This window comes from Engraulis encrasicolus, chromosome 6 (assembly GCF_034702125.1).
Source record: "Engraulis encrasicolus isolate BLACKSEA-1 chromosome 6, IST_EnEncr_1.0, whole genome shotgun sequence".
NCBI lineage: Eukaryota > Metazoa > Chordata > Actinopteri > Clupeiformes > Engraulidae > Engraulis > Engraulis encrasicolus.
This window is the reverse complement of record NC_085862.1, coordinates 12893877-12921266: the sequence shown is the minus strand read 5'-3', so window position 1 is coordinate 12921266 and position 27390 is coordinate 12893877. Positions and strand designations below refer to the sequence as shown.

At 44.9% G+C, this 27390-nt stretch overlaps 1 protein-coding gene across 1 annotated transcript; it reads right to left on the bottom strand.

Annotated features, from left to right (window-relative positions):
• Positions 1-1216: 1216 nt before the first annotated feature.
• On the bottom strand, positions 1217-27086 carry zyg11 (zyg-11 family member, cell cycle regulator). The gene is made up of 17 exons (XM_063200658.1): positions 26746-27086; positions 25406-25571; positions 22063-22358; positions 20904-21122; positions 18515-18760; positions 17381-17521; positions 16131-16307; positions 14630-14694; positions 14201-14300; positions 13101-13151; positions 11512-11673; positions 10840-10887; positions 9868-10065; positions 7592-7644; positions 6894-6991; positions 4217-4402; positions 1217-3683 (listed from the first exon to the last, which is right to left on the bottom strand). Exons 1-17 carry the CDS (start codon positions 26746-26748, stop codon positions 3667-3669), a joined length of 2226 nt encoding a protein of 741 aa, XP_063056728.1. The 5' UTR covers positions 26749-27086; the 3' UTR covers positions 1217-3666.
• Positions 27087-27390: the final 304 nt, after the last annotated feature.

Below are 27390 nucleotides of genomic sequence, written 5' to 3'. Positions count from 1 at the left end.
CTGGAGCAGTGTGGGGTTAGGTGTGTTGCTCAAGATGTAAGAGCAATATTAAAAGGTGTACTGTGTAATATTTTTTTTGCAGTTTGTTTCCAGAATTTTATGCTGCCCATTAACCAATGTTACACTTTTAGTGACTACTTACCACCGCCATTCAATTCTGAGCGATCTAAAGCCAGTTCAGACAAAATCCAAATTATCCAAATAATGGAGATGGCAACAAAAAAGAGGTTGAGGACCACTCACTGACTGTTTATTAGAACCATTTATTCTCACTGGGACCACTCTACTTATTTTTCTTACTTGAAAACATTTATCTTTATTGTACTTTTATTTCTATTTTATTTTTGCATTTTAATTACTCTCCTATTGTTAATTCACTGAAGCTTTGTTTTACTTTCCCTACTGTTATGTATTTGTTTTGATTGTAAAGTGTCCTTGGGTATCTTGAAAGGCGCTCAAAAATAAAATGTATTATTATTATTATTATTATTACTTTATTGCAGATAATTCAGACAAGGGGCTAAATGTTGAAAGTATAATGGACTTGTCCTTTAAGATGCAAGAATAATATAATCTCTGATCTTTTATGCTCTTCATTCCCCATCAGCTATTCACTGACACACACACACACGCAGGCACGCAGGCACGCACGCACAGCACACACACTTGTCCAGCACACATTCTTAAAAAAAGACACACGACCAGACTGTTGACATGGAAAAAAGCAGATCTGTATTGGACTGTAAGAGGAGACTCCTCAGTTCTTTTGTCAATGCAGTTTACACAAATATTTTATTTTATTACATTACATGTCACCGCTGTCTGACAGGCAATTTTTTTGTCCTTAACTGTTTTTTGTTTGTTTAACCAACACACAGCAAAATTCCTACTTATGTTGCATTCACATGAAAAGTCCATATATGGCAGAAGAGACATTCAGACACACTGTACAGCTCATGCTTGGAACCATGCGGTCATGCATGCCAACACACGCACACACACACACACACACACAAACGCACGCACACACACACACACGCACCTCCTATATCCTGACCATGCGGTCATGAATGCTTGCACTCACACACTTGCTGTCATTGCAGAAATTTCCTCCCCTCCCCTGGCCCCGGCCTATACACACACACACAACACACACTATAAACAAACAAACAAACACACACACACACACACACACACACACACACACACACACACACTATAAACAAACAAACACACACACACATACACTCTTTCTCTCTCTCTCTCCCTCTCCCTCTCTCCCTCCCCTGGCCCCGGCCAATACACACACACACAACACACACTATAAACAAACAAACAAACACACACACACACACACACACACTCTTTCTCTCTCTCTCTATCTTTCTCTCCCCCTCTCTCCCTCCCTCTCTCCCTCCCCTGGCCCCAGCCTATACACACACACACAACACACATCTATAAACACATCTTTTGCTCTGTCTTTGTTTGCACACGTATACGCACACACACTCTCTCTCTTTCTCTAACGCACGCACACACACAGTGAAAGACTCCTCACTGGTGCACTGTGCTCTATGTACAGGTTAACATCACTCGCACAGTAAGCAGTCATGCCTTTTGTCCACACACATACACACACACACACACACACACACACACACACACACACACACACACACACACACACACACACACACACACACACACACACACACACACACACACACACACACACACAGTAAGCCGTCATGCCTGTTGTCCTCTGTTGCCCGTTCCTTTATATTATTTTCCTTTTCTCTCATCGTCTTAGTAACAACAACGGATTCATGATAGTCATGATGAAGTCTCCTACGTAAAACAGACATGGAGTAATAATAAATAACATCATTTAGTGTGTGCAAAAAAATGCATTAGTTTGAGCTTCTCCCCTCTCACTCATGTCCAATCCACCCACGATCCACCCACGACCCTCCCCCATACAGCAGTGTTTCTCAAACTTATTCAGACCGAGGACCACTTTGTCGTCACCCCAATAATGTTCAGGGACCACCTGTCAACTGAATTGACAGTTCAGGGGCGCTAATTTGACACTGCAAATTAAATCGATGCAGATCACTCACTTTTTATTCACATCTACAAGCTTGTCTTATTGTAGTGAAAATGACACTTAAGCTGTGTTTAGTTTTGTAATAATGATACAAATATAGCTTACTGCGAGCTCGTCTTGGAAAAGTAGAAATCCCCTCTCGGACCACCTGAGCTCTGTCGCAGACCACCAGTGGTCCCCAGACCACACTTTGAGAATCACTGCTAGAGGTAGAACATTAGACTAGAGTTGAATACGCTGCCAAATATCGATCTAGTAACTAATATCAACTGATTTGAAAATATACTGTATTGACTCATGATTTAGGTAGATGTTTGGCCTACCACTTCAAATCTGGTCCTTGATGAATGTGTCACTTCACAGTCACATAGTTTAAGGCCATTCCATTGATTTGCATTGACTGAAGAGCACAGGGGTGCATTTCTCAGCAGCGTCGTTGCTAAGTTAGCTACTTACTTAGTTGCAATGATATTTCCCATTGGAAAACCAAGTAAGTTGCTAACTGGCTAGCAACAACACTTTTGAGAAATGGGGTTCAGGCTACCTACAGAAGACAGTGGCTGTACTTGCCGTCTCTGTTTTAGAGTGAGGAGTGCACACACTTAAAATCCTTTTTTCAGGGTTCCCACACCTTTTTCATGAACAAATTCAAGCACTTTTCAAGCACCTTCACGCACCAAATTTTCAGTTTTCCAGCACCTTTAATAGGTCGCGGGAAGGGGGTGTGGGAAAAATTTGCGACATTTTTGAGAAAATTTTGTGTTTTTAAGATGCAATTTCCTGCATCCTTATCAGTTTTAGGGTGTCGAATGGCAATTCCCATCTGACATCTCCCGCTTACTGAGTTTGATTTGACACAAATTTCAAGCATTTTCAAGCACTTCACCAAACATTCAAGGAATTTCACAACCTTGAAAACACTTAATTGAAATTCAAGCATTTTCAAGGAATTCAAGCACCAGTGGGAACCCTGTTTTTTCTTTATTTCCTAATTCCATGGCAAGATAAGATGACGTTTCGACTGTTGACTTTGATGAAGTCATCCTATCCTGCCATGGAAGAAACAAACAAAGATAAACTTTGACTTTAAGTGCCGACACCTCACTCTAAAATTACAGGCAGCCTTTGTCCTGCATCTTTTTTCTGGGATGAGCACAATCTTCGATGGCACATACCGTGCCAACTCTAGTCTAATGTCCTCCCTCTACGATCCCCCTTCCCTCAGTTCCACACTCTGGACCCCCCTCTACCTCTACAGAGGTCGAGAGATCGTCGCGTTTCATCCCATCCCATGTTGTATGTAGACCCTACACCAAAGTGCGTGCACACATAGTCATAGACACACACACACACACACAAAGTCATTAACACAGTACCATACTTACACTTGTGTGTCTTTGTCACACAAATGCGCGTGCGCACAAAAACACACATACACACACGCACACGCACGCGCACGCGCACACACACACACATCCTTGTCAGTAATTAAGCACCCAGACCAAGTGTCCAGTTCTTTCGGCTGTTTGGCATCTTGCAGCCCGTGGGGTTGGCCCGTGTCACTGCGCATCTCTCTCTGTAGCAGGAGAGATGGATAGATGGGGAGAGAGAGAGAGAGAGAGAGAGAGAGAGAGAGAGAGAGAGAGAGAGAGAGAGAGAGAGAGAGAGAGAGAGAGCGAGAGAGAGAGAGAGCAAGAGAGAGAGAGCAAGAGAGAGAGAGAGAGAGAGAGAGAGAGAGCAAGAGAGAGAGAGCAAGAGAGAGAGAGAGAGAGAGAGGGGCATATACATAGATTGAAAACAAAAGGATGACAGACAAAATGATGAGAGAGAGAGGGGATAAGAGGGGAGAGAACAAGAAGGCGTTTGAATGAAGATCAATCTGCGTCCCCTGTACTTACAAGAGTAGGGTGTTATTTGGGGTACTGTGTGTGTATATTTCTGTGTGTGTGTGTGTGTGTGCAGGGTGTAATTTTGGGGGTATTTTAGGCCATTTTGAATAGACACAGTGCTGTGATTTGTATTTTTGTGTGTGTGTGTGTGTGTGTGTGTGTGTGTGTGTGTGTGTGTGTGTGTGTGTGTGTGTGTGTGTGTGTGTGTGTAGTATATTACCTTTATGTGTGTGTGTGTGACACCGCTGCGGGGGCATCTGTCCGGTGCGTGCCTGGTGTTTCTGTAGTGAGTCCAGGATGCCGTCGGTTAGCGAGCGCACGTCCTTGTGGGTATTGGGGTTGGACCGCACCGACTCCAGCTGAGCCAGACCGCCCTCAGCCAGCAGCATGCTGCAGTAACGCCCCGCTACACACACACACACACACACGGAAATACACACACACACACACACACAGAAATAAACACACACACACACGCACGGAAATACACACACACACACGCACACACACACACACACACACACACACACACGCACACACACACACACCATGAAGACAATGTACTCAAACACACGCGTACACACAGTATTCTTAGGTTCAAAAGGGGGTTCCCGCAGAGTAAGTTTGGGAACCGCTGGCTTAAGGGAAAGTCTGCAGAGTACATTACGAGCACGCGTGCCCCCCCACCTCACACGTGCGTACCTCTAATCCGTAATCCCCGCCAGCTATAAGTGAACTCTGCCTGCACACGGGGATAAACCTTAAACCTTATAGCCTTTGGGGCCACATTCCTGCTTGCATACGTATATATATACAGTCCCAGGAAAAAGTTTGTACACCCTTTGAAATTTCTTACATTTCAGTCAAAATGTATCATAAAACATGGTCTGATCTTCCCGGAAATCTCAAGAAGGAACAATCAGAGTCTGCTTTAACTAATTCCACACAAACATTTACATGTTATCATATTTTTATTGGCCATAAGGCTATAACATTCACTGGACAGCAAGGCATAAGTAAGTACACCCTTGCATTAAATAGGTTTTAACCCTCAGTTAGTTGCAATATCCACAACCAGACTTGTCCTGTAGTTGCAGATCAGATTAAAAAACCATCTGGATGTATCTTGTCTCCCTCTTCTTTAGAGAACTGCCTCTCGTCAGCAAGGTTTCTGGGATGTCTGGAGTGCATAGCTTTATTGACTTCATGCCATATAATCTCAATTGTTTTAGTCAGGGCTTTGACTGGACTATTCCAGAATGTGTATTTCATTGTTATGAAGCCATTCTAATGTCGATTTGCTTCTAAAGTATGGGTTGTTGTCACATTTCAGCACCCATCCTCTTATGTGCTTCAACTGTGTGACAGACTTCCTCACGTTTCTTTCAGTAAAATATCACAATAAACTTGAGTTCATTGCTCCACTGATAATAGCAAACTTTCAAAGGCCTGAGGCAGCAAGGTAGCCGCATATAATGATGCTCCCGCCACCATACTCAGAAGTGGAGATGAAACCAAGAATAACTAAAAATGGGGTTCATTCTGCCAATCTAAAATTAATGGGGTTTCTGTCCAAAAAAATATTGCTGCACCTTTGAGGTTTGCGAAAAAGCATTTATATGCTTCATAAAATTACTGCTAAATATTCTGTAGACCAACGTTGAAACCAAAGTTGAATTTTTCAGGGGAACACATAGCATCATGTTTGGAGGAGAATTGGAGAACCACACCTTCACCAAAACATCATCTCCACCTTTGAGTATGGTGGCGGGAGCATCATTATATGCGGCTACCTTGGTGCCTCAGGCCCTTGTCAGTTTGCTATTATTAGTGGAACAATGAACTCAGAAGTTTATTGAGATATTTTACAGAAAAAATGTGAGGTAGTCTGTCACACAGTTGAGGCACACAAGAGGATGGGTGCTGAAATGGGACAACAACCCATATTTTAGAGGCAATTGACTTTTTAATTGCTTCAGAACAATGAAATACACATTCTGGAATAGCCCAGTCAAAGCTCTGACAAAAAACATTTGAGATGATATGGCATGAAGTGGAGCTATTCACTCCAGATATCCCAGAAACCTTGCTGAAGAAGGGCAGTTTTCTAAAGAAGAGGGAGTCGAGATACATCCAGATTGTTTTGTTAATCTGATCTGCAACTACAGGAAACATCTGGTTGAGGTTATTGCAACAAACTTAGGGTTAAAACCTATTGAATGCAAGGGTGTACTTACTTATGCCTTTCTGTCCTGTGAATGTTTACATCTTATGGCCAATGAAAAAAAAAAAACTTGTAAATGTTTGGGTTGAATTAGTTAAAGCAGACTCTGGTTGTTCCTTCTTGTGATTTCCGGGAAGATCAGACCATGCTTTATGACCAATTTTGACAGAAATGTAAGAAATTTCAAAGGGTGTACAAACTTTTTCCTGGGACTGTACATTATATTAGTGTTTGTGTATGTGTTGTACACTGTGTGTATTCTTGTTTGCATACGCACATACTGTACTGTACTCTCTATGTCTCTCTCTGTATGTGTGTGTGTAATTGTAGTCTGTGGGGTGGTAAGAAAGCACTCATTGCTGCAAACCACCCCCACCAATCGAGTGTGTGTGTGTGTGATTGCTGTTTGTGGAGTGGTAAGCATTAGACGTGTGTGTGTGTGTGTGTGTGTGTGTGCGCGCGATTGCAGTGTGCGGGGTGATAAGCATTAGAAGAGTGTGGTGAATTTAAGTACCCAGCAGGGAGTTGAGAAATTGACATCAGTACGAGCCCCTCTCAATCTGGTGGTGGGTGTGTGTGTATGCGCGCGTGCGAGCGAGTCTGTGTGTATTTGTGTGTGTGTGTGTATGTGTGTATGTGTGTGTGTGTGTGTGTGTGTGTGTGTGTGTGTTACCATTCTTGCTGCAGACGTGTTGCATGGCCCAAGCTGCCCACAGCTGCACTCCAGGCGTATGGAAACACTCCAGCAGGGGGAAGAATGGGTTAAATGACCTGCACACACACACACACACACACACACACACGCACACGCACACGCACACGCACACGCACACGCACACGCACACGCACACAAACACAAACACACACACACGCAGACACACAAACACATTAAAAAAATAAATACAGTGCCAACTATGAAATGAACTAATACTACATGAAGAAGTGACAGATTGGGTAAATGCAACATATGGTGACACGAAAAGAGAACAAAAAGTGCCTAAAAATGTTATGGGGTGTGGGGGGTCGTGAAACTATTCTTATTTCCAAATGGGGGTCCCCAGCAGAAAAAGTTTGGAAACCACTGGTGTACAGCTTGCAAATGCAACATACTGTACGTTGATGTATTATAATCCGTTTAAATGCACATATATCATAATCCCAAATGCCAAATGGCACTCTAATCTGGCCAATGCATAGTCATTATAGCATTAAAGCACATCAGATCATCTCTCTCCATGGCTGCACCCTCACCTGTATGCCACCATCTCACAGTGCTGTGTGTGTGTGTGTGTGTGTGTGTGTGTGTGTGTGTGTGTGTGTGTGTGTGTGTGTGTGTGTGTGTGTGTGGAGTGTGTGTTGCTGGACTCTCACCTGTACGCCACCATCTCACAGTCCGGAGGGGGCCACTTGATAATAGCTGCATGCTGGAGAAAGTAACACATTGACACAGACACACAGACACACGCCCGCGCCCGCGCACACACACACACACACACACAAGCAAAAAGAAATACATATGACTGCAAAAGCCATTAAAGACATTAAAGCTGTAATGTAATATCCCAATACTCGTGCATATTATAAAAACATCTAGAAATGGGACAGCATGCTCTTTGTTTTCCTACTGCAAGGTAACCTGTAGCCCTAAACATAATGTATTCATATAGTACATGCAGTCTTCAGGCCTGATAGTAAAAACAATATCCTGAGCCTGAACCTGAGCCATTTTTGAAAGAAGAAAAACCTAATGGGTCATGAATATATGTTACAAGAGTCATGTGTTATATATATCTCCTTGGCTATATGTTTATTATGTTACAGACAAACTCTGCCAAGCCTGAAATCAGGCACTGAGCCTGAATACCATCAACCCTGAGTCTTTAGTAGATAATATACATACATTATGTTAAGACCCTTAACACACACGGCTCACACACACGTGCGCACACACACACACGCGCACACGCACACTCTAGGCTGCTCTCCAGTTGTTCCAGCAGTGCGTTGCGCAGGGGCAGGTCTAGTATCCAGAGCCCCTCACCGCGGGAGGTGAGGTGAGTGTGTGTGTGTGTGTGTGTCAGAGGTTGCGCTAGACTTTTTCACAGTCCGTCATTTTGACGGACAGGGTCGTAAAATATCCGTCATCGCCTATATTTAAAAATTCGTCATCCTGTTTCTCAATGTGGGGGGTCGCGACCGCGCACCGGGAATAACACATGCACAATTGCGGCCAATTGAAAGAGTATACAGCCCTTTCACTCGACATTCATTCTCCAACTTTGATGATATGTCCATTTTGCTGTCCACTTTCTCTATCTGCCCCTCTCATTGCACTGATTAAAAAGCTGCAGATATCTCTCACTGACGCGCGTCTGACTCAGTGTTCAGCTCTATGGTCACAACAAGCACTTTTTAAAAGACGCGTGCAGGGCTTTATCCAACAGCTGTCAGTCACTCCCTTTGCTCTGATTAATGCACCGATTGTAATACAATGGCGCTGTATTAGATAATATTCGCGCTGTGCTTCACATGAAAAGCCGTCTTGAAGCAGAAAGGTTTAGCCCAGGCAGGCGACAAAGGCACTGAAGCCTACAACAGGAAGACGACCAGATTTCGCAAAACTTTCTTGAAAAATGCCGGCGACTGTAAAGGGAGCCTCTCTGTAGCCCCATCAGGCTATGTTGGCTCTAGGAGCGCGGTAAAGCTGTCTGAAATAAAACAAAAATATATAGAACTAGCCTAATGGGTGAACCAGCTATCGAAATGAGGGAAAGTTAGCCGTTTCTGGAAACGTTGGCCAAGTTGTAGCCTAAGTTGCCTGATAATATTTAGGGTCTTGAATATCCGTTGTTTTCAATATTTAATTAATGTCCTGAAGTTGTTTTAGACCCGTGTTGCCTTTGAGTGAAGGTTCTGGCTAGCAAACATGCTATTCACATATTTGTTTGTTTCAAGCGAGGAGTTATGAAACAATGCTTTTATGAAGGGTGATGGACAACTTCGTCATTGGCAGAAAATCAGATGGTCGGTAAATGTAGCAGGCCTAGGTCTACAAATAGTTCTGAATCTTAAATTAATCGAAGTCACACATGTATGGTGGCAACGTCTTCGTTATTTTAATTAATTATTTGGAGCAAGTACAGAGGCGCGCGCTCTGCTGCAGCCAGCCGCACAGCCCAGCTGCTGCGCATGGTATGACAAGCAGGGAGAGAGGGAGAAAGGCGGACGATAGTAGCAAGAAATTATCTGCGCTGATGATAATTATGCGTAATTGAAATGCATATTTGCTCTACGCGATAGAGGTGTAGTCCTACTCAAACTTTTCATTTATTTATCATCACCTGAATATTGATCCGTCAAAATGACAGAACGGCTTCAGAATTTTCCGTCACCCTTAAAAAAAATCCGTCAATGACGGACATTTGTCGGTTAACGCGACCTCTTGTGTGTGTGTGTGTGTGTGTGTGTGTGTGTGTGTGTGTGTGTGTGTGTGTGTGTGTGTGTGTGTACGTGCTCACCAGTTGTTCCAGCAGTGCGCTGCGCAGGGGCAGGTCTAGTGTCAGGTGTGTGTGTGTGTGTGTGTGTCTGTGTGTGTGTGTGTGTGTGTGTGTGTGTGTGTGTGTGTGTGTGTGTGTGTGTGTGCTCACCAGTTGTTCTAGCAGTGCGCTGCGCAGGGGCAGGTCTAGTGTCCAGAGCCCCTCGCCGCGGGAGGTGAGGTGGGCCAGGATGCCGGCGGCGAAGTAGCTGACCTCCACCTCGGGGCTGTGGAGCAGCGTGCTGATGTGGGTCAGGAAACGCTGGTCCATTAGCTCTGAGTGAAGCTCACACACCTCCGCAATGTTGTTCTGGTTAAACACACACACACACACACACACACACACACACACACACACACACACACACACACGCACACGCACACGCACACGCACACGCACACGCACACGCACACACACACACACACACACACACACACACGAGTGTCACTGCCACCGCCCTACTCTACTGTGAGTCTGTCTAATATACACAAATGCAGGGAACATACACGCACACGCACACATGCATGCATACTGTAGGTGTGTAAGGCCATCGTTGTGTGTGTGTGCATGCATGTTCACACACAGAGGCACAAATGCATTCATATACAATACACACACACACAAACACACACACATGCAGACATGCACAAACTTGCCACACATACACACACACACTTGCTCAAACAATATTGCTAAAGGCACATTTTACTGACTGTAATATGATACATGCCCAGTATTAAAACACACACACACACACACACACACACACACACACACACACACACACACACACACACACACACACACACACACACACACACACACACACACACACACACACACACACACACACACACACACACACACACACACACACACACACACACACACACACACACACACACACACACACAGTAAGACAGGAAGGAAACGTGCAATAAAATGTTTAAATAAGGTCAGAAATCACAGCAATGGAGGAAAGGTCCTGAAAGAAGTCTGGGAGTGTGTGTGTGTGTGTGTGTGTGTGTGTGTGTATGTGTGTGTGTGTGTGTGTGTGTGTGTGTGTGTGGAAGTTATGCTTACCAGTAAGCCCAACACTTTCTGTTGAATGGAGGACTCTGACGGGAAGGACTGTGGAAACACAGAGAGAGGTGACAGACATTAGAGTTATGGCATTCTATATGGTAAAACTGTCATCCTAATCACCGGGCAGCACTGTATTAAACACCATGTTATTACTGTGTGTAGGCTACTACATCCCGTCATAATGTAACATGACTTAGCGTGTTAGCGTAGTGGTTAATGGGAAAGGCAAATAGAGAAGTAACATATAAACCACACAAACCACTCTGACCAGTTTCAACCTTTTAGATCGAGAAGTATAACGTATAAACCACTCTGACCAGTTTCCACCTTTTAGACAGACATGAACCTCACCTGACAATAACAAGGTCACACTAGTATGACTCATGAGCCTTAGCAGAAAAAGACAATTAAAACAATGTTACCAGTCTGGCAACAATGAAGTTTCCAATATTACAACAGTTACCAATCTGACAACAGTCTGGATGTGGTTACCATAGTTACCAAACTGACAACAGTCTGGATGTGGTTACCATAGTTACCAATCTGACAACAGTCTGGATGTGGTTACCAATCAGAATGTACCTCCAGCCCCTTGATGAAGCGTTCCAGGCCCTGGTTCTGATGCAGAGTTCCAGGCCCTGGTTCTAGTTCTGGTTCCGATCCACATACCTCCAGCACCTTGATGAAGAGCTCCAGGCCCTGGTTCTCTATGAAGTGTCGGCAGGTGGTGGGCGACTCGTCCGTCAGGTTCCAGAGGGCGCTCAGCGTGAACTTCAGGGTGGCGTCCACCACCGTCTGCAGCGTCTTCTGCCGCACGATATGCAGCAGTTGCTGAAAACCAACACAAGAGTCCAATAATGGTTAGACTTTTTGTTTATTCTTTCTTCTTTTACGCACTTTTGTTTGATCCAGCACCTGTTTTACTGGATGTGCGTGCATCACCTACACTACCGGTACTTTTAGATTTTTTGGTAACACTTTACTTCAGTGTTCCGGCATAACATATTCATAGCAGCTGTAATTAAGTCTGCTGCATATTCATGATTGTTTCATGACCCATTCATACCAAACCTTTCATGAACCTAGCAGAAGGAAGGACAGCAATTTGTCAAAATAAAAGTTAAACAAAGCAGCATTGCAGGTTTCGTTCTGAACGCTCAATGATTACTGAGAGGAGGTTAGATGATTTAGTGCCATGTGACACATGCCACTTGAAGTGCACTTTGTCGAACTGTGCCTATACCAAAACTCATTCTTAACCTAATTGGTCAGTGAATAATGTGTGTCCACCAACCAAAAACATAGACTTCCTTTGGCATGTCACTTATGCATGCCACTAACCCCTACTGGATTCACTTCAGTGCCAGGGACAGAATATTTGAATTCAAAATATTTGCTTGACTATATTCTGTCCCTGACACTGGAGTAAATCATACACCCAGATTGGTTGCAGTCAGGACAGGTTCAGAACAAAAATAACAATGCTGCTTTGCGATTGTTGAACTTTTATTTTGACAAGTTGCTGTTCTTTTGTCTTCCATGTTTATGAAAGGTTTGGTATGACTTGAGTCCTTCATGCAAAGTGTATAACAGCTGCTATGAATGTGTTATGCAGCGAGACAGCAAGTAAAGTGTAACTGATTTTTCTTTTGTTTCCGACATGTAAAAGTTTTATCTTCTATCTGACATGTTTTGACGGTGTAGCAGAGCGTGACCCTCTGAATAAGACTACAGCAGCTACACCATAGAAACATGTCAGGTAAAAGATAAAACGTTTACATGACTGAAGCATAAGAAAAATCCAAGTACTGATTTAACAGTTCGACTTCATAATCGTCATACATCAGTCCAATAAGTGGTTGGGTAGTTGCCAGTGGTAATGAGCTAACCAGTTCTTTTTTTCTTTTCAGATATGCAGACGTTTCTGAAAATTCCAAGCAATCAGCATTTACGTACATGTACTCGACCCTCGAATTTCAATAGAAGTAGAAAGTAACTATGACAACCACAGACTGTAAACAAACATACCAAGTGTGTTAGCATTTGAAGTGTTAACCACAGCCTGTCTTCCTACACATTAAACTGTGTTTGCATTTGTAGTGGGTGGTAAGTAAGTAACCACAGACTGTCTTCCTGTTCACATGAAGTTGATGGGCAGTAACTGTGTTTTGCTTGGCAGGTGTTTTCCATTCGCTGCCTTCACACCAGAGCTTTTAGACAGAGGAGGAGATTTCTGCAGAGCTTCGACTCAGACTCACATTGACGATGAAGAGCTCGGCACCCAGCTGTGCTGTCTGCTCCGTAGATAACTACAGGAGAGAGAGAGGGAGGGAGAGAGAGAGAGAGAGAGAGAGGGGGAGGGAGAGAGAGAGAGAGAGAGAGAGAGAGAGAGAGAGAGAGAGAGAGAGAGAGATGGGGGGTAGATAGACAGACAGGCAGATGGAGAGAGACAATGGGATTTATGGCGCTTTGACGGGATCCTCATCATAGTGGCTCGTTCCTTTCAAAGAGCCGTTAAAAAAACAAAAACAAAAAAAACGGTCTCTTTTGAACATTTTTAAAATATTTATTAAGAATTGTAGCATTCTCCACCTATACTGTAGGTAATTTTGTCCGAACAACCACTGATCATCCTCCTTCACTTATGCCCCCCATTGAAATACTCATGTGAAGGTCACATGCTCAAAACAAACAAAAAAACGGACAACAGGGGCTCCTGCCCTGCCCCGCACGGTGCCCACCTACCTCCCTCGCCCTGCACGGTGCCCTCCTACCATCCCCACCCTGTGTGGTGCCCACATGCCGCCCACGTCCTGTGCCAACATACCGCCCTGCGCTGTGCAGTGCCCTCCTCCTGTGCCCACCTACCGCCCTCGCCCTGTGCCATACTGCCCTGTGCGGTGCCCACCTACTGGCCCCGTCCTGTGCCCACCTACCGCCCTCGCCCTGCACGGTGCCCACCTACCGCCCTCGCCCTGCACGGTGCCCACCTACCGCCCTGTGACCACCTACTGGCCCCGTCCTGTGACCACCTACTGGCCCCGTCCTGTGCCCACCTACCACCCTCGCTCTGTGCCCACCTACCAGCCTCGCTCTGTGCGGAGCCCACCTACTCCCCTCACCCGGTGCCCACCTACCGCCCTGCGCCGTGCCCTCGTCCTGTGCGGTGCCCACCTACTGGCCCTCACCCGGTGCCCACCTACCGCCCTCACCCGGTGCCCACGTACCGCCCTCGCCCTGTCCTGTGCCCTCCTACCGCCCTCACTCTGTGCCCACCTACCATCCTCGTCCTGTGCGGTGCCCACCTACTGGCCCTCACCCGGTGCCCACCTACCGCCCTCACCCGGTGCCCACGTACCTTGGCGGCCAGGATGGAGATGATGGCTACTGCCATGCGCTGCATGTTCTGGTCCTCATGGTTGCAGAGCCACTGCATCACCAGCTTAGCTGCCTCAAATCTGGGGACCAAACACACATGCACAGTATTCGGTACTCAGTGGCCCTGGCACAGTAGGCAGCAGGGTGTCATTTAGCAATACCTACTTGTAGACGCTAGTCGCTGAACTTCAACTACAAACTGACGCTCAAGTCGCTCAAATTGCCTCGTGGTCGAAATGTTTTTTTTTTGTTTTTTTTTGGAAGTCAAGAGTCTGCACACTTAAAATCCTTTTTGTGCTGTTTTTTTTTTAAATTCGTGGCTGGATTATGTTTTGACTTCAACAGTCTGCGCCAGCGATTCCATACAGGGCTTCAGTTGCGTCTGGTGTATTTGTGCGTTTAGACTCACCTGTTAAAAGGCACCTCCTGCAGTATGCGATCACTACACAGGGACAGCAGGCAGTTCTTCTGCAGCTGCACAGGGAACAACACAAGAGCAGGAAAAGTTAGAGCTGTTCATTAGTAATGACAACACACACACACACACACACTCACACTCACACTCACACACACACACACACACACACACACACACACACACACACACACACACACACACACACACACACACACACACACACACACACACACACACACACACACACACACCAAATGCTGATGAATGATTTTCGCTAATGAGACAGCTTAGTGACAACTTTCAGCGCCTCGTCATCAGATTGTTTGTTTATTTTTAGCTGCTGAGAACAAACTCCATCTGCTGGCTAATGGGGCCGCAGTTAGGAAATGACATAGTTACAAAACACACACAAATAAATAAATAAACAAATAACGAAACAAAGAAACAAAAAAATAATTTGACACAAACAAGACTAAATCTACTTTCCCAAAGCAGTGGTTGCGATGTGGGAGAGAACAAGTAATTATTTCAGCGACTTGTTGCAGGAGGTTGTTGTTGTTGTCACTCTGCTGTTCGGATGATGTCCATCTCTAATTGACAACATTCTGCCGTACCCTCTCGACACACAGCCAGCCCTTTATTTATACGAGCTGCAAATTAAACTGGTGACCTTCCCATAACCGTGCTAATGACCGACTCAAGCAGATAGACTTACAACCACCTCCACGCACGCACGCACGCACGCACACACACGCACACAGACATGCGCGCGCACACACACACCTACGCCAGTAAGTGTTCACTGGGTGGTGGGGGTGTCAAAGCCAGATCGCTGTGCACCTCTGTTTGTAATGGACTATTGGATAAAGGGAAGTGGTGCTGGTGGCGACAAAAACAGTTTGTCATTAACACATTACAGCCTTGCCTGTGGCAGCTGGTCACTTCGTTAACACTGTTGATGCATTGGCTTTGATGTGGTCCATTACGTTAAGAGCTGTATTGGGATTTTTTTGTCCACCACACACACAAAAATATTCTTACATTTTTCTACCATCATACCTAAATAAAGTACAAATCTGCCAATTGGACTGTGCATTCATCCAGGGCAGTCATGGGTGAGCGGTTAGGGCGTCAGACTTGTAGCCCAAAGGCTGCCGGTTTGACGCCCAACCCGCCAGGTTGGTGGGGGGAATAATTAAACAGTACTCTACCCCATACTGTTACTGCTCCCCTAGGGCGCCTTTTGGGCCTGCCCCCTTGCACGGGAGAGGCATAAATGCAATTTGTAATGTTATGGTGTAGTGTAATGTACTGTAATCTAATGTAGTGTTATGTAATGCAATGCAATGCAATGCAATGCAATGTAATGTAATGTACCTGGTTGGGGAAAGTCTTCATGGTGTAGTGTTGTAGTGTAATGTAACGTAATGTAATGTACCTGCTGGTGGTTGGGGAAAGTCTTCATGGTGTAGTGTTGTAGTGTAATGTGTACCTGCTGGTGGTTGGGGAAAGTCTTCATGGCCTCCAGCAGCAGCTGTGTGATGGAGCTGAGCAGGCGTACGGGCATCCCCAGCGCCAGGTCCTGCTTGGTCAGGTTGAAGACACACGCACTCGCAGCCAGCTGCACGTTCAGGGTGGAGGGGTGATTCCTCATGCCCATTGCAACCAGCTGGAGGAGAGAGAGAGAGAGAGAGAGAGAGAGAGAGAGAGAGAGAGAGAGAGAGAGAGAGAGACAGAGAGAGAGAGAGAGAGAGAGAGAGAGAGAGACAGAAAGAGGAAGAGGAAGAGACGGAAAGAGAAAAAAAGATATTGATTGAGACACATACATGGAGTACTACATACATACATGCATACCTACATACTGTACATGCATGCATGTATACATACATACATACACACAGTACAGTGCATACACTACACTACATGCATGCATACATATATACATACATACAGTACATACATACATGCCTGCATGCATGCATAAATGCATACAGTACATACAGAGAGAAACCAAGAGAAACGGAACGAAAATATTTATTCAATATTTATTTCTTCAATATTTATTCGTCTCCACAGCACCGGAGACGAGAGCAGAGAGTGGATGAGTCACTGCATAAATGCCGGCTATAAAAATAGCTGAATGTAGCCGCTGCTGAGCACAGAGCAGAGCAGAGCAGAGCAGAGCAGACTCAGGCTGAGAGAGGAGGGAGGGAGGCACTAGCCTGATTATCATCGACGTTCAAATCTCTTTGAGACTTGGTCTGACCAAGAGCATAACAATTAACATTTCCCAAAAGGCATGGTTGACCCGCCTCCCTTGGTTTGCTTATGGTTGTTTGCTTACTGACAAAGTGGGAGGAGTTCCCGTATTTTTGGGAACTCAGAAAGTACTTGCATTGCTCTTGACCTGACTAGGGAGGCGCAGGCTGAGAGGACGGAAGGAGGCGCAGGCTGAGAGGAGATGTGTTTTAAAACAGTGGGACCGAAGGCAATTTCCATGCTGGCAAGACAATATCCATTCTATTCTGCTTTTCTATACTTCAACATGCCTCCAATGAAGGTTCATGCATGTACCGATACTCGAGTCTATGTCTTACGTGGAGACTTCATTGAGCTCTAGCATGTTGTGCTCCACTTTATGCTCCTCTGCAACCTGCATGCAGTCAAGTTCATGCATGTACTCGACTCTATGGCTCCATCTGTGTGTGTGTGTGTGTGTGTGTGTGTGTGCGTGCCCGGTACCTTGAGGATGTCGGGTCGAGGTTTCTCCATGACGTGTGTGAGGCTGAAGAGGTGGAAGAGAGCCTCCCTCACAAAGCCCTCGCGCTCGCTGTAGCGACGCAATGCCTCACAGATCTGAGTCTCGTTAGCCTCCCCTGTCACCTAGCGCAGGGAACACACACACACACACACGTTAGCCTTGCCTGTCACCTACCTAGCACAGGGAAAACAAAAGTATGCACACGCATGCATGCACGCACGCGCACACCCATTAAATGTAAATATACACAGCAATTGACTTCCTCATTAAAATCTGGTTAGTGAAGGCAGAAGTGAAAATCAAACAAACAAAGGGGGGGGGGGGATCACAACACGAGGTAGGAAACAGAGAGAAGAGCATTAGACATTAAACCACACTGACCCAGACTACCCAAATGAGAAAGATAACGAAATGAGCAAATTAACAAAAAAAAGTAAAGCATTGTTTGTAGTGAAACTGTAGTAACACATGATGAGAGGGATAACACGAAATGAACAAATTAATTAAAAAAGTAAAGCATTGTTTATAGTGAAACTGTGGTAACACATGATGTTAGCAATGCATCCCAAAATACATGGCACTAATTTAGCCATCGTCCCCCCCAAACTACTTCCACAGCACTGACAGACAGATGCACTGGTGACATAAGCGCAATCTCACATTGCAGGCTGCTGTCACCACAACTCTAGAGATGACATAGTAAAACCCCAACCTAGCAGGGGGGCATCCTTCACATCACACCAATCCACACAAGACCACCGGAACTGTTACTACCACCACCAGGCGCACCGCGAGACACTGTGACCTGCGTGAAGGTGGCCCCTCCTCAGACCCAAAACACTGAAATAACACTGCAGATTGTGTGTGCTATGTTTATGCCAGATAGCGCTGTAAACAAATTGTTTTCACGCAGGTGAAACTATGGAACCCCTGAAAGAAAACAATTTTGAGAAAATCACATGATGGTCTTTTTGAGGGTCCCTGCATTTGATTACTACCGTTCAGTAACGACCTTACTGTATATTATAAGAAACATAAAAACAACAGAGATTACGTTTTGCATTCTGATGTCTATTTCCCAAAAATCTATGACAGCTGGACACATGACACTGTACCTTCAGGGTGCCTTCCCCGGAGAGGAAGTCGGAGAAGCCAGCGTCCGTAGCCAGCAGTCCCACGAAGGTCATGCCGGGTCTCTCCTCCACAAAGGAGCGCACGGCGGCGTCCGTCACCTGCTTCCTGCCGGACACGTCCAGCGAGACGAGCGCCGGGAGGATGCCGGGCTTCTCCAGCAGCTGACGCGCCACGTCCGACGTGAACTGCTTATCGTCCGAGATGTCCAGGTGCTGCAGGCCGTCCAGCTGTGGCATCATGGGAGGGGAACACACACACACACACACACACACACACACACACACACACACACACACACACACACACACACACACACACACACACACACACACACACACACACACACACACACACACACAGAGCACATACGTACAGTACATGAGCATTAAGAGGACTGTTAGCAGCAGAGGCTGCTAAAAGAGTAATGCTCTCTCCACACATCACTTCTGACAACATAACAAAACATGTTTGAGTTTGTTATTAGAAGAAAAAAAAACTGTTTGGTACATACATACAAACATGGACAAATAAAGAGAAAAACTACAACCACAGAAAATGAGCAAAGACGAAAAATTGTTAGGATTGTTAGCAGCATGGAGAATTGAGAGAAACGCCCTCCACACATCAGCTCTGAAAACATTACCAAACACGTTCGTAATTGACAATTTAGATCGGCCATGCACACTGGAGGCACGCTGTGTACATAGCATAGCAACAGATGGATTAAGCAATAGATTTAAACAAGCAGCTATGAGAAAAAAAAAAGATGCCAATCGCAATCAGCAGCCGACGTCATCGGCTGGCAGACCTCAGCACCGGTCAGGGGGGCTTGTAGGGGTGTAAATCACAGCCTTCATGGCGATACGATACGGTATCGATTTCTTAAATCAGGGATTCGTTTTTTTTCGATACTAAAGAATTCCCGACGATGCGATGCGGTTCGATTCTATTTTTTCAAATTACTTTTCCACTACTATTGTGTTATGGAGATAGGGCATTGCACAGGGGCCAGCGATTCAATTCTTTTCGATTCTTAGGAATGCCCCACGATACGATGCGATTCGATTAAATCGCCGGCCGATACTTCCGATACATCGATACATTTCTATTTTATTTACATCCCTAGGGGCTTGTACTGAAAACAATGGAATTGAATGTTGTCACAGCAGTTCCAGAGAGCATCAAGAGCCTCTGCTGTTAAGCACATAAGCAATGATGAGGAGCAGAAGTACTGTTCCGATGGGTGACATTTTCTTTCTTACTGGGCAAATACACCGGCCGCGACGAGATTCAAGGGACAGAGAATCGCTTCTGTGCAGCAAGAGCAATACGAGCGATTGAAGCGACTAGAGTGTGTCCATTAAAAGCAGAACGCAAGCATTCCAATATTCACATTGGCTGTGGCGGCTTATCGCCGAACCGCGTCATAGCTCATTTGCATAATATTCCCAGGAGTTCGACTAAAAACTGTCGCTCTCGTCACCCGAATCGCTTTTGCCGCGCAACTCAATACAAACTCAATTACTTCCATCGCTCGCCTCACTTAGGTCGTGGCCGATGTATTCGTGCGGTTAGAGTAGTGCAGTTGAAAGTCACAGTAAAGCTGACCTACTGTTTCCCCCAATCCAGCAACTAAAATAGCGCATGTCGTATTAAACATTCATGACACAAATAAACCCTCTTATTCTCAAGTCTGTTTGATCCTTAGTAGCATTATCAGGTTCATTAGAGCCAGTCTGGCTTGATGATGACATGTGTACACAAGACAGCTGTTTGGGGAGTCCAATATTAGCACTTGGAGTGAGGTTGCAGTAAACATTACGACGAGCAGAGAGACAGGCTGCATGGGGATGTTTACCAACTGCTCTGTGTCTCTCCATATTAAAATCGGACTTAAAAGAGGTGAAACACTTCACTATAAAATGTCTACAACTATGAACATTATCACATCCGTGTTGTGGCATCCAAATTAAAAAGGTGTAAATCAGAAAGCATGGGTTCAGGAAGTATAGAACAACACACTTCCAGGCTTTCCGTCTGACAAGGAGTTGCTGATACACCGCTGATGCAGAGCTGATTGGATTCAATTTGTGGCTGGGTTGTTACATTCTGCGCCCATGATAAACAAGTCACTTAAGCTAAGTCTAGACATTAACAGAAGGGCCTGAGAGCCTGTGCTGTGCTGATCAGACAAGCGAGAAAGACGGGTCAAGTGTTTGACTACCTATTCGCTATCTTTTGTACAAAGTACAGCCTGAATCAATCAACAACCATTCCAGCCAACATCTGTGCCAGTTAAGTACATTGACCGACCAAAAACAATACCAAGCACATAATGGCCACACCTGGATGATGTCATAACAGTCTCACCTGGCTGAGCACGGCGAGCAGCTGTGCGGTGGTCATCTCGAGCCTCTTGAGCTGGTGCATGGTGAGGTAGCGCAGGCGTGCGCGCAGCCCCAACAGCGGCGTAAGGTTGGTGACAGAGGTGCTGGAGATATCCAGGCTCTCCAGCCGCGGCAGCGTGCACACGTCCGCCAGCCCCGAGTCGTAGAAGTCCACGTGGGCTACACTGAGCGAACGTAGACCCTGGACACACGTAGGGGTGTGCAAAAAAATACACATGACAATCTATCAAGGTACCTACAGTATTTTCAGGATATACTGCATATTTCTGTTGTATTTCTGCATATTTCTGTTGACTTATGAATGCTACACAGCAAGTGGCAAGTAAGCTGTATTTTGTTTTACACATTTACTGAAGCTAGACATTGTAATAACACATATGTTGCAATACATCATGATAGTATTGCATCGTGGCATGTGGATCATGATGCACATCCAATCGTGATCCCCTTTGCTACAAGAGTAGGGTCATCCCTCTCAACCTTCAAGAAGCTAGTGAAGACTCATCTCTTCCGAGAAAGCTTCCCTGCATAACTGACTCTACTCACCTCTAATCATGGGTACTAACCTGCACTACACTCCATAGGTCCCCCACTATTTTTCTGCTCTACAGCTGTTCTACATTACTTGGATACTGTTGTCCTCTGTACTGAGCCCTTACTCTGTACTTACTAGTATACTGCTGTCCTCTGTACTGACCCGACCCTTACTCTGTACTTTGAATTGAACTTTGCTTGAATGTCCTCCTTGTAAGTCGCTTAGCGTCAAAAGCGTGTGCTAAATGTAATGTAATGTAATGCAGTGTAATGTAATGTAGTAATGTAAGGTAAAGTAATGTAAAGTAATGTAATGTAATGCAGTGTAATGTAACGTAAAGTAATGTAATGTAATGCAGTGTAATATAATTTGGTAATGTAATGTACTGTAATGTAATGTAATGCCCCTACCTGCAGGGCCTCGAAGCGTATGCTAGATATAATGTAATGTGATGTAGTGTAATGTAATGTGATGCAGTGTAATGTAATGCAATGCAGTGTAATGTAATGTAATGTAATGTAATGTAGTAATGCAATGTAATGTAGTAATGTAATGCAGTGTAATGTAATGTAATGCCAGTCCCCACCTGCAGGGCCCCGAAGCAGCGTCGCGAGGGCTCCTCCAGCGAGGTCATGGTCAGGCCGCTCAGCACCAGCCTCTGCAGGCTCTCGCACAGCTCCTTGCTGCTCGCCAGGCCGTGCACGATGTCGCTGATGGTGAGGTCGGCGTTGACGCGCGAGGCGTCCAGCTCCAGCAGCCGGTGCGGGCAGAGGGCGCGGTGGAAGGCCTCGGAGGAGATGCGCGCCGTGCGGATGCAGGCCCTGCGGAGGCGGAGCTGCTGGCAGCTGCGGAAGATGCCCACCGTGCTGTCGTTCAGCAGGCCTGGCGAGGGACACACACACACACACACACACACACACACACACACACACACACACACACACACACACACACACACACACACACACACACACACACACACACACACACACACACCCCGTCAGGCAAGTGTAATGTCATAATAATGAATAAACGGCACATTTACAAGATGCTTTTAATCCCAAATAAATAATTCAGAATAAAAAATTCAGTCGAATTTATTTTGCACTTTCATCTAATTCAGAATTGTGAAGTGTTTGCATGAGGTTTTAAAAGCGGAATTAAGTTCCTTTCAAAATTAAATTGAGTTTATTCTGAATTAAATGTCTCATGTAAACAACGCCGGAATGTCTTTATGTCACCAATTAAGTCACATCAACCTGTGCGACTCTATGAAGAATTGGGAGTTGCACCATCGAAACATGTCAGGTAAAGGCAAAAAAAACATATACCGGTACATGTCTGAAGCAAACACAAATTAATGAGTAAAGATATTGAAGAAGATTTGTGTATACAGTATGCTCTGTGGCAATGTGTTAGGCTCCAACACTGCCATGTCATGGTTGATTGTTGTTAACTTTAAGGGTGTGTGTGTTGGGGTCGGAGAGAGTGAGACGCTGAGACGCTATTGATCTAGACTCAAGACAAAGCTGTTCTCATATATGATTGAAATGGCAATGCAAAGGGATACTGAGAGGGAAAGTGGACAAGACAGCAGCGCTACGACAATGACACCTTCTCCTTCCTCATACTTGTCAGAAAATTGTCACGGTTCATCCGTTTTTCACAGGTATGGGCGTAATAGGGTAATAGGGTGCGAGGGCCCTGCATGTCATACTGTCCCTGCATTTCATTTGTGATGAAGAATATGTATGTGTATATAATATATTGCACAAATCCACCCATCACAAAGTCCCACTGCATACATGCAGTGTGTTATGTTTATTAACTGCCAAGGTAAGAAAAAACGTGGGTAGGACCGAGACGATAAATAAGGAGGAAGCAGCAGGCTCTGACTCATATCTGTTTTTTTTTTTGTCAGTCTGATGTGGTTACCAGCAGGGGTTCCCAAACTTAACCGTGGCAAGCCCCATGGCCCGAGCATATTCCGATATATTCCCCAGCCAAGACCCCTCTCACATGGGGAATATTTCCTGCGCATCCCCTTTCACAACCATAGTCTAGCTCTGTTAGGCTCCAACAGCACTGCAGAGCACTTTTGCTTCTGACAAAATTCTGACCCCCAAACCCAATTTCACACAAACATAGCATGGATGGGCAGCTCCGAAAAAATTGAACTCGCCTGTAATCGCTTGCCGACATTGGCAAATGTCCGCAGACATCGGCGCCGGTGTGCAGGGTTGTATTGAGAACAATGGAATCGAACTTTGGTGGAGCAGTGCTCCGCACTTTGTCGGAGCTGATGTGTTGAGGCCCTAAGTCAGTGCCCCACTGGGATATATAAAATACTAACTTAAAAGATAATAGTAGTAATGTTCAGAGAAGCAATAGAATAATATAATTCAGTTCTTAACTAATGGGAATGTTGTTAAAGTTTGGCTTATTTTGGTATACATTAGTTACTTAATTTATTGAAATATGTTTTCATTTTGCTATGCTTTTCCTGCCAAACTGCTGCAGCCCCCCTCGCATTCTGTGACGGCCCCCCAGGGGTCCCCGGCCCTCACTTTGAAAAGCAGTGGCTTACAGAAAATACAACACTAAACATATAGTGCGCATCCACTCCAGGAAGAATCGCTTCAGAGAGAAAAGCCATAAAACTTTCTGACTAGAAACTTTACTGGAACTGAGTGTTGGTTGGGAGAACACTTAGCCTGCATACTTCAGCTTTATGACTTAAGTTCCCATCACGTAGGAAAAATTCACTTCAGCACATGACTGACTGACAAACGCACATGCAGACGCGCACACACACACACACACACACACACACACACACACACACACACACACACACACACACACACACACACACACACACACACACACACACACACACACACACACACACACACACTTCTCTCTTAGGATGAATTGTGCACAATAGTTGACTTAAGCATACATTATGGCACAGTGACAATGCCTGCCATCAAATAACACCATACATCAAAGGTAATATACGGCATCAAACGTAGCACGGCATTAAAGCTGACTATGTCAGGTGGTTGTGACAGGAAAGATCACCGAATCACCGGGTAGTTTACTACATAGTGTATGAAGCGTTTTGTTTGCTACATAAGGCACCCTGTACTAAATGACATAGAGCCAGTGTGTGCGTAATCACAAATCATAGTTTATAGGGTGGATGGTGGGGATCAGTGGTGTAGTGTTTTTTTTTTTTTTAAGTTGGGGTACGCGATTTGTGACGTCATCAATTAATTAGGCAACTTTTGTCAAACCCCCCTCTCTGCTGTCCTACTCAGGGCTGGCGCTAGGCATAGGCAGACAAGGCGGTCGCCTAGGGCGCCAAATGTCTTGGGGGCGCCATAGGAACATCCAAAGGATAACAGAAGTAGAAAGTGAAATTAATAATTTATGTTAATGTTGAGGACGATTATTAATGGACACTTAATATACAGTATATGTAGGTAGGCTACCAGATCAGCTATGCTTGATCAGATATACGGCACTATGCTTACTATGATACCAATTTTCTAAATGCACAAAAAAGAAAGAGGTTGCTCGCCTAGGGCACCAAGCTGACTAGAACTGGCCCTGGTCCTACTGTAATTTCTTCTCCGTTTTCATCTGTTTGGTCCATCACCTGCAATACTGCAGTGTGCTTATTCTATCGTTTTTCTATTCAAACACGGACAAAATGTTTTTTTTCAAATCCCACCTCAGGAGAAGTGGGTGGACTGCATACCCCCGCGTACCGTGCCCACTACACCCCTGGTGCAGACATGTCCATACCCCTTCAGAGACGGTGTTGCGCGGTACCCCCTTCCTGGATGAGAATCACTGGTGTAGTGAACAAGCGAATGAGAGATAGCGTCCCTCTCACTCTGTAATCACTCACTACCACCCACCTTCAGTGGCCATCTTGCGGAGCAGCTGGTCCGCCAGCTCCTGAGGGAAGACCAGGGACTCGCGCAGGCACAGCGAGCCGTCCGCATGCTTCACGCAGAACAACTCCAGCTTAGAGCTCACCAGGGCCAGGCACAGATCCGTCAGCGACGCCGGAGATGCCTCGTCCTGAAACAATCGCAGGCATTCATCACCACCAATGCTATTCTTTCTCTTTCTCTCTTTCTTTCTTTCTTTCTTTCTTTCTTTCTTTCTTTCTTTCTTTCTTTCTTTCTGTGGCACGATCTCAATCAGTACAGTCTAATGGCAAAAACAAGGCTGAGGCTCAGGGCTCCAAATTAACTTTTTTTCATCACACCAGCCAACATGACTAGTAGATGCTAATCTTGCGACCCAAACACACACTCCCTAATGGGCCAAAGTGGCTAGTAAGTTGCTCTTTTCTACCAGTCAAACTGAAATTTCCACAGCATTTGCCCAGTTGGCTGGTGCTAATTTAAAGTCCTGCTGAGGTTTAACTCCCATTCCTCTTTTCAGCTCTTCTAAGGCTGTTTTACTCCTCTTTTTTCAGGTTTCTCTTCTCATCCTCCTCTCCTGAACGGTTCATTCAGACTGCACACAGAATTAAAGCCATTTAACCAGCTGCAAATACATTTACCCCCAAAGCAACTGAGTGACAGCAGTTGAACTGGGGTCTGTGGTTGTATGAGTAGTGTATGACAGGGTTTCACATGCCCACTTGACATTGTAACTTGAGTCAGTATAGTGTAATGCAATGCGTTGTCTAGCATGCAGTGTCAGAGAGGTCTGGTCTACTCATTGCTTGTAAAAAGCCAACTACACAGTTAGAAGGGTTCTGTCATTACCATGTTATTAGATATTTATTAAAATATTTTAAAGCAAGGTAAATATGTCATAGCACAAAGACAGAAGGGCAACTTCTGCCATCTTCTATTCGTGTTCGCTGATTGCGACAGGCTTTAATACAAACTGATGAATAGGCTAAACTGTCAGATCAAATATAAGAGACCTTGTGAATATAAGTTTACAGAGCAACCGTTGCAAATTATCATTTGTAGCCTAAACATGTAAAAGAATCCACCATCCCAATGACTACTACGTAAACAACAATATTTTACCAACATGAACCATAATCGCGAATATCACCCAGATGTTATGCTCAGACAATCAGATTCCAACTAATCAAATGCACAGACAGCTTACAAAAACACCATAGGAATGTTGTCAATCGTAGACCTGTGCAGTTGATTGATTCAAGACTGAAAACATAACGTTTATGTTTGCTTCGTGCATTAAATGCATACAATAGAAATCAACTTACCATTTTGTCAAAATAATGAATCGAAACGTTACAGTAAACGCGTAATGCAGCCAAGTGATGCAAAGTCCTTTTCCAACCTCCGGAGGTAAGCAGACTACCCGTTAACGACAGCTAGTCAGCAATTAGTTGACGTGCTAGCTCGCTAGCCAGCTCGCAATCCTAAAATAGTTGCAATGTTTGGTTAGTGAAACAACTTGTTGGTCGTTAAAATGCGTTCGTTTGGAAATAACGGTGAGACATCTGCAATTTTCGGAGACATCTTCGTATATGCGTCCTTCGATCGATGGAGTTGTCACCTTGCAGCTTCTAATAACAACGTTCAGCTCATTCTGGACACTTTATTTTGCTGGAAAGGAAACGAATGGCTGAGCTCCCACGGAAGAACAGAAACCGGAAGTACGCAACATGTTATGTAAAAGAATCAAATTCTAAAACCCAATGCAGCTTATTAAATATTATGCTGTTTTAGTGTTATATTTTAAACATTTACATTCATTATTTTTGATCATTACAAAACCAATAAAATGCCACTCCTGCTAACAGATGGAATTTTCTTAGGTAGCCCTATATTTTTGTAACAGCAATGCATGCAATAATGCATAATGATAATGCATGCAACAATGCAAATGTAGCACTACTTGCTAG

Excerpts from the sequence above, each read along its gene's own strand:
- zyg11 (XM_063200658.1), bottom strand. Across the intron at positions 7,645-9,867 it reads GCGCACTGCTAGAACAACTG|CATGCAGCTATTATCAAGTG; the intron begins GTGAGCACACAC and ends TACTTTCTCCAG. Across the intron at positions 4,403-6,893 it reads ACACGTCTGCAGCAAGAATG|CGGGGCGTTACTGCAGCATG; the intron begins GTAACACACACA and ends GTGTGTGTGTAG.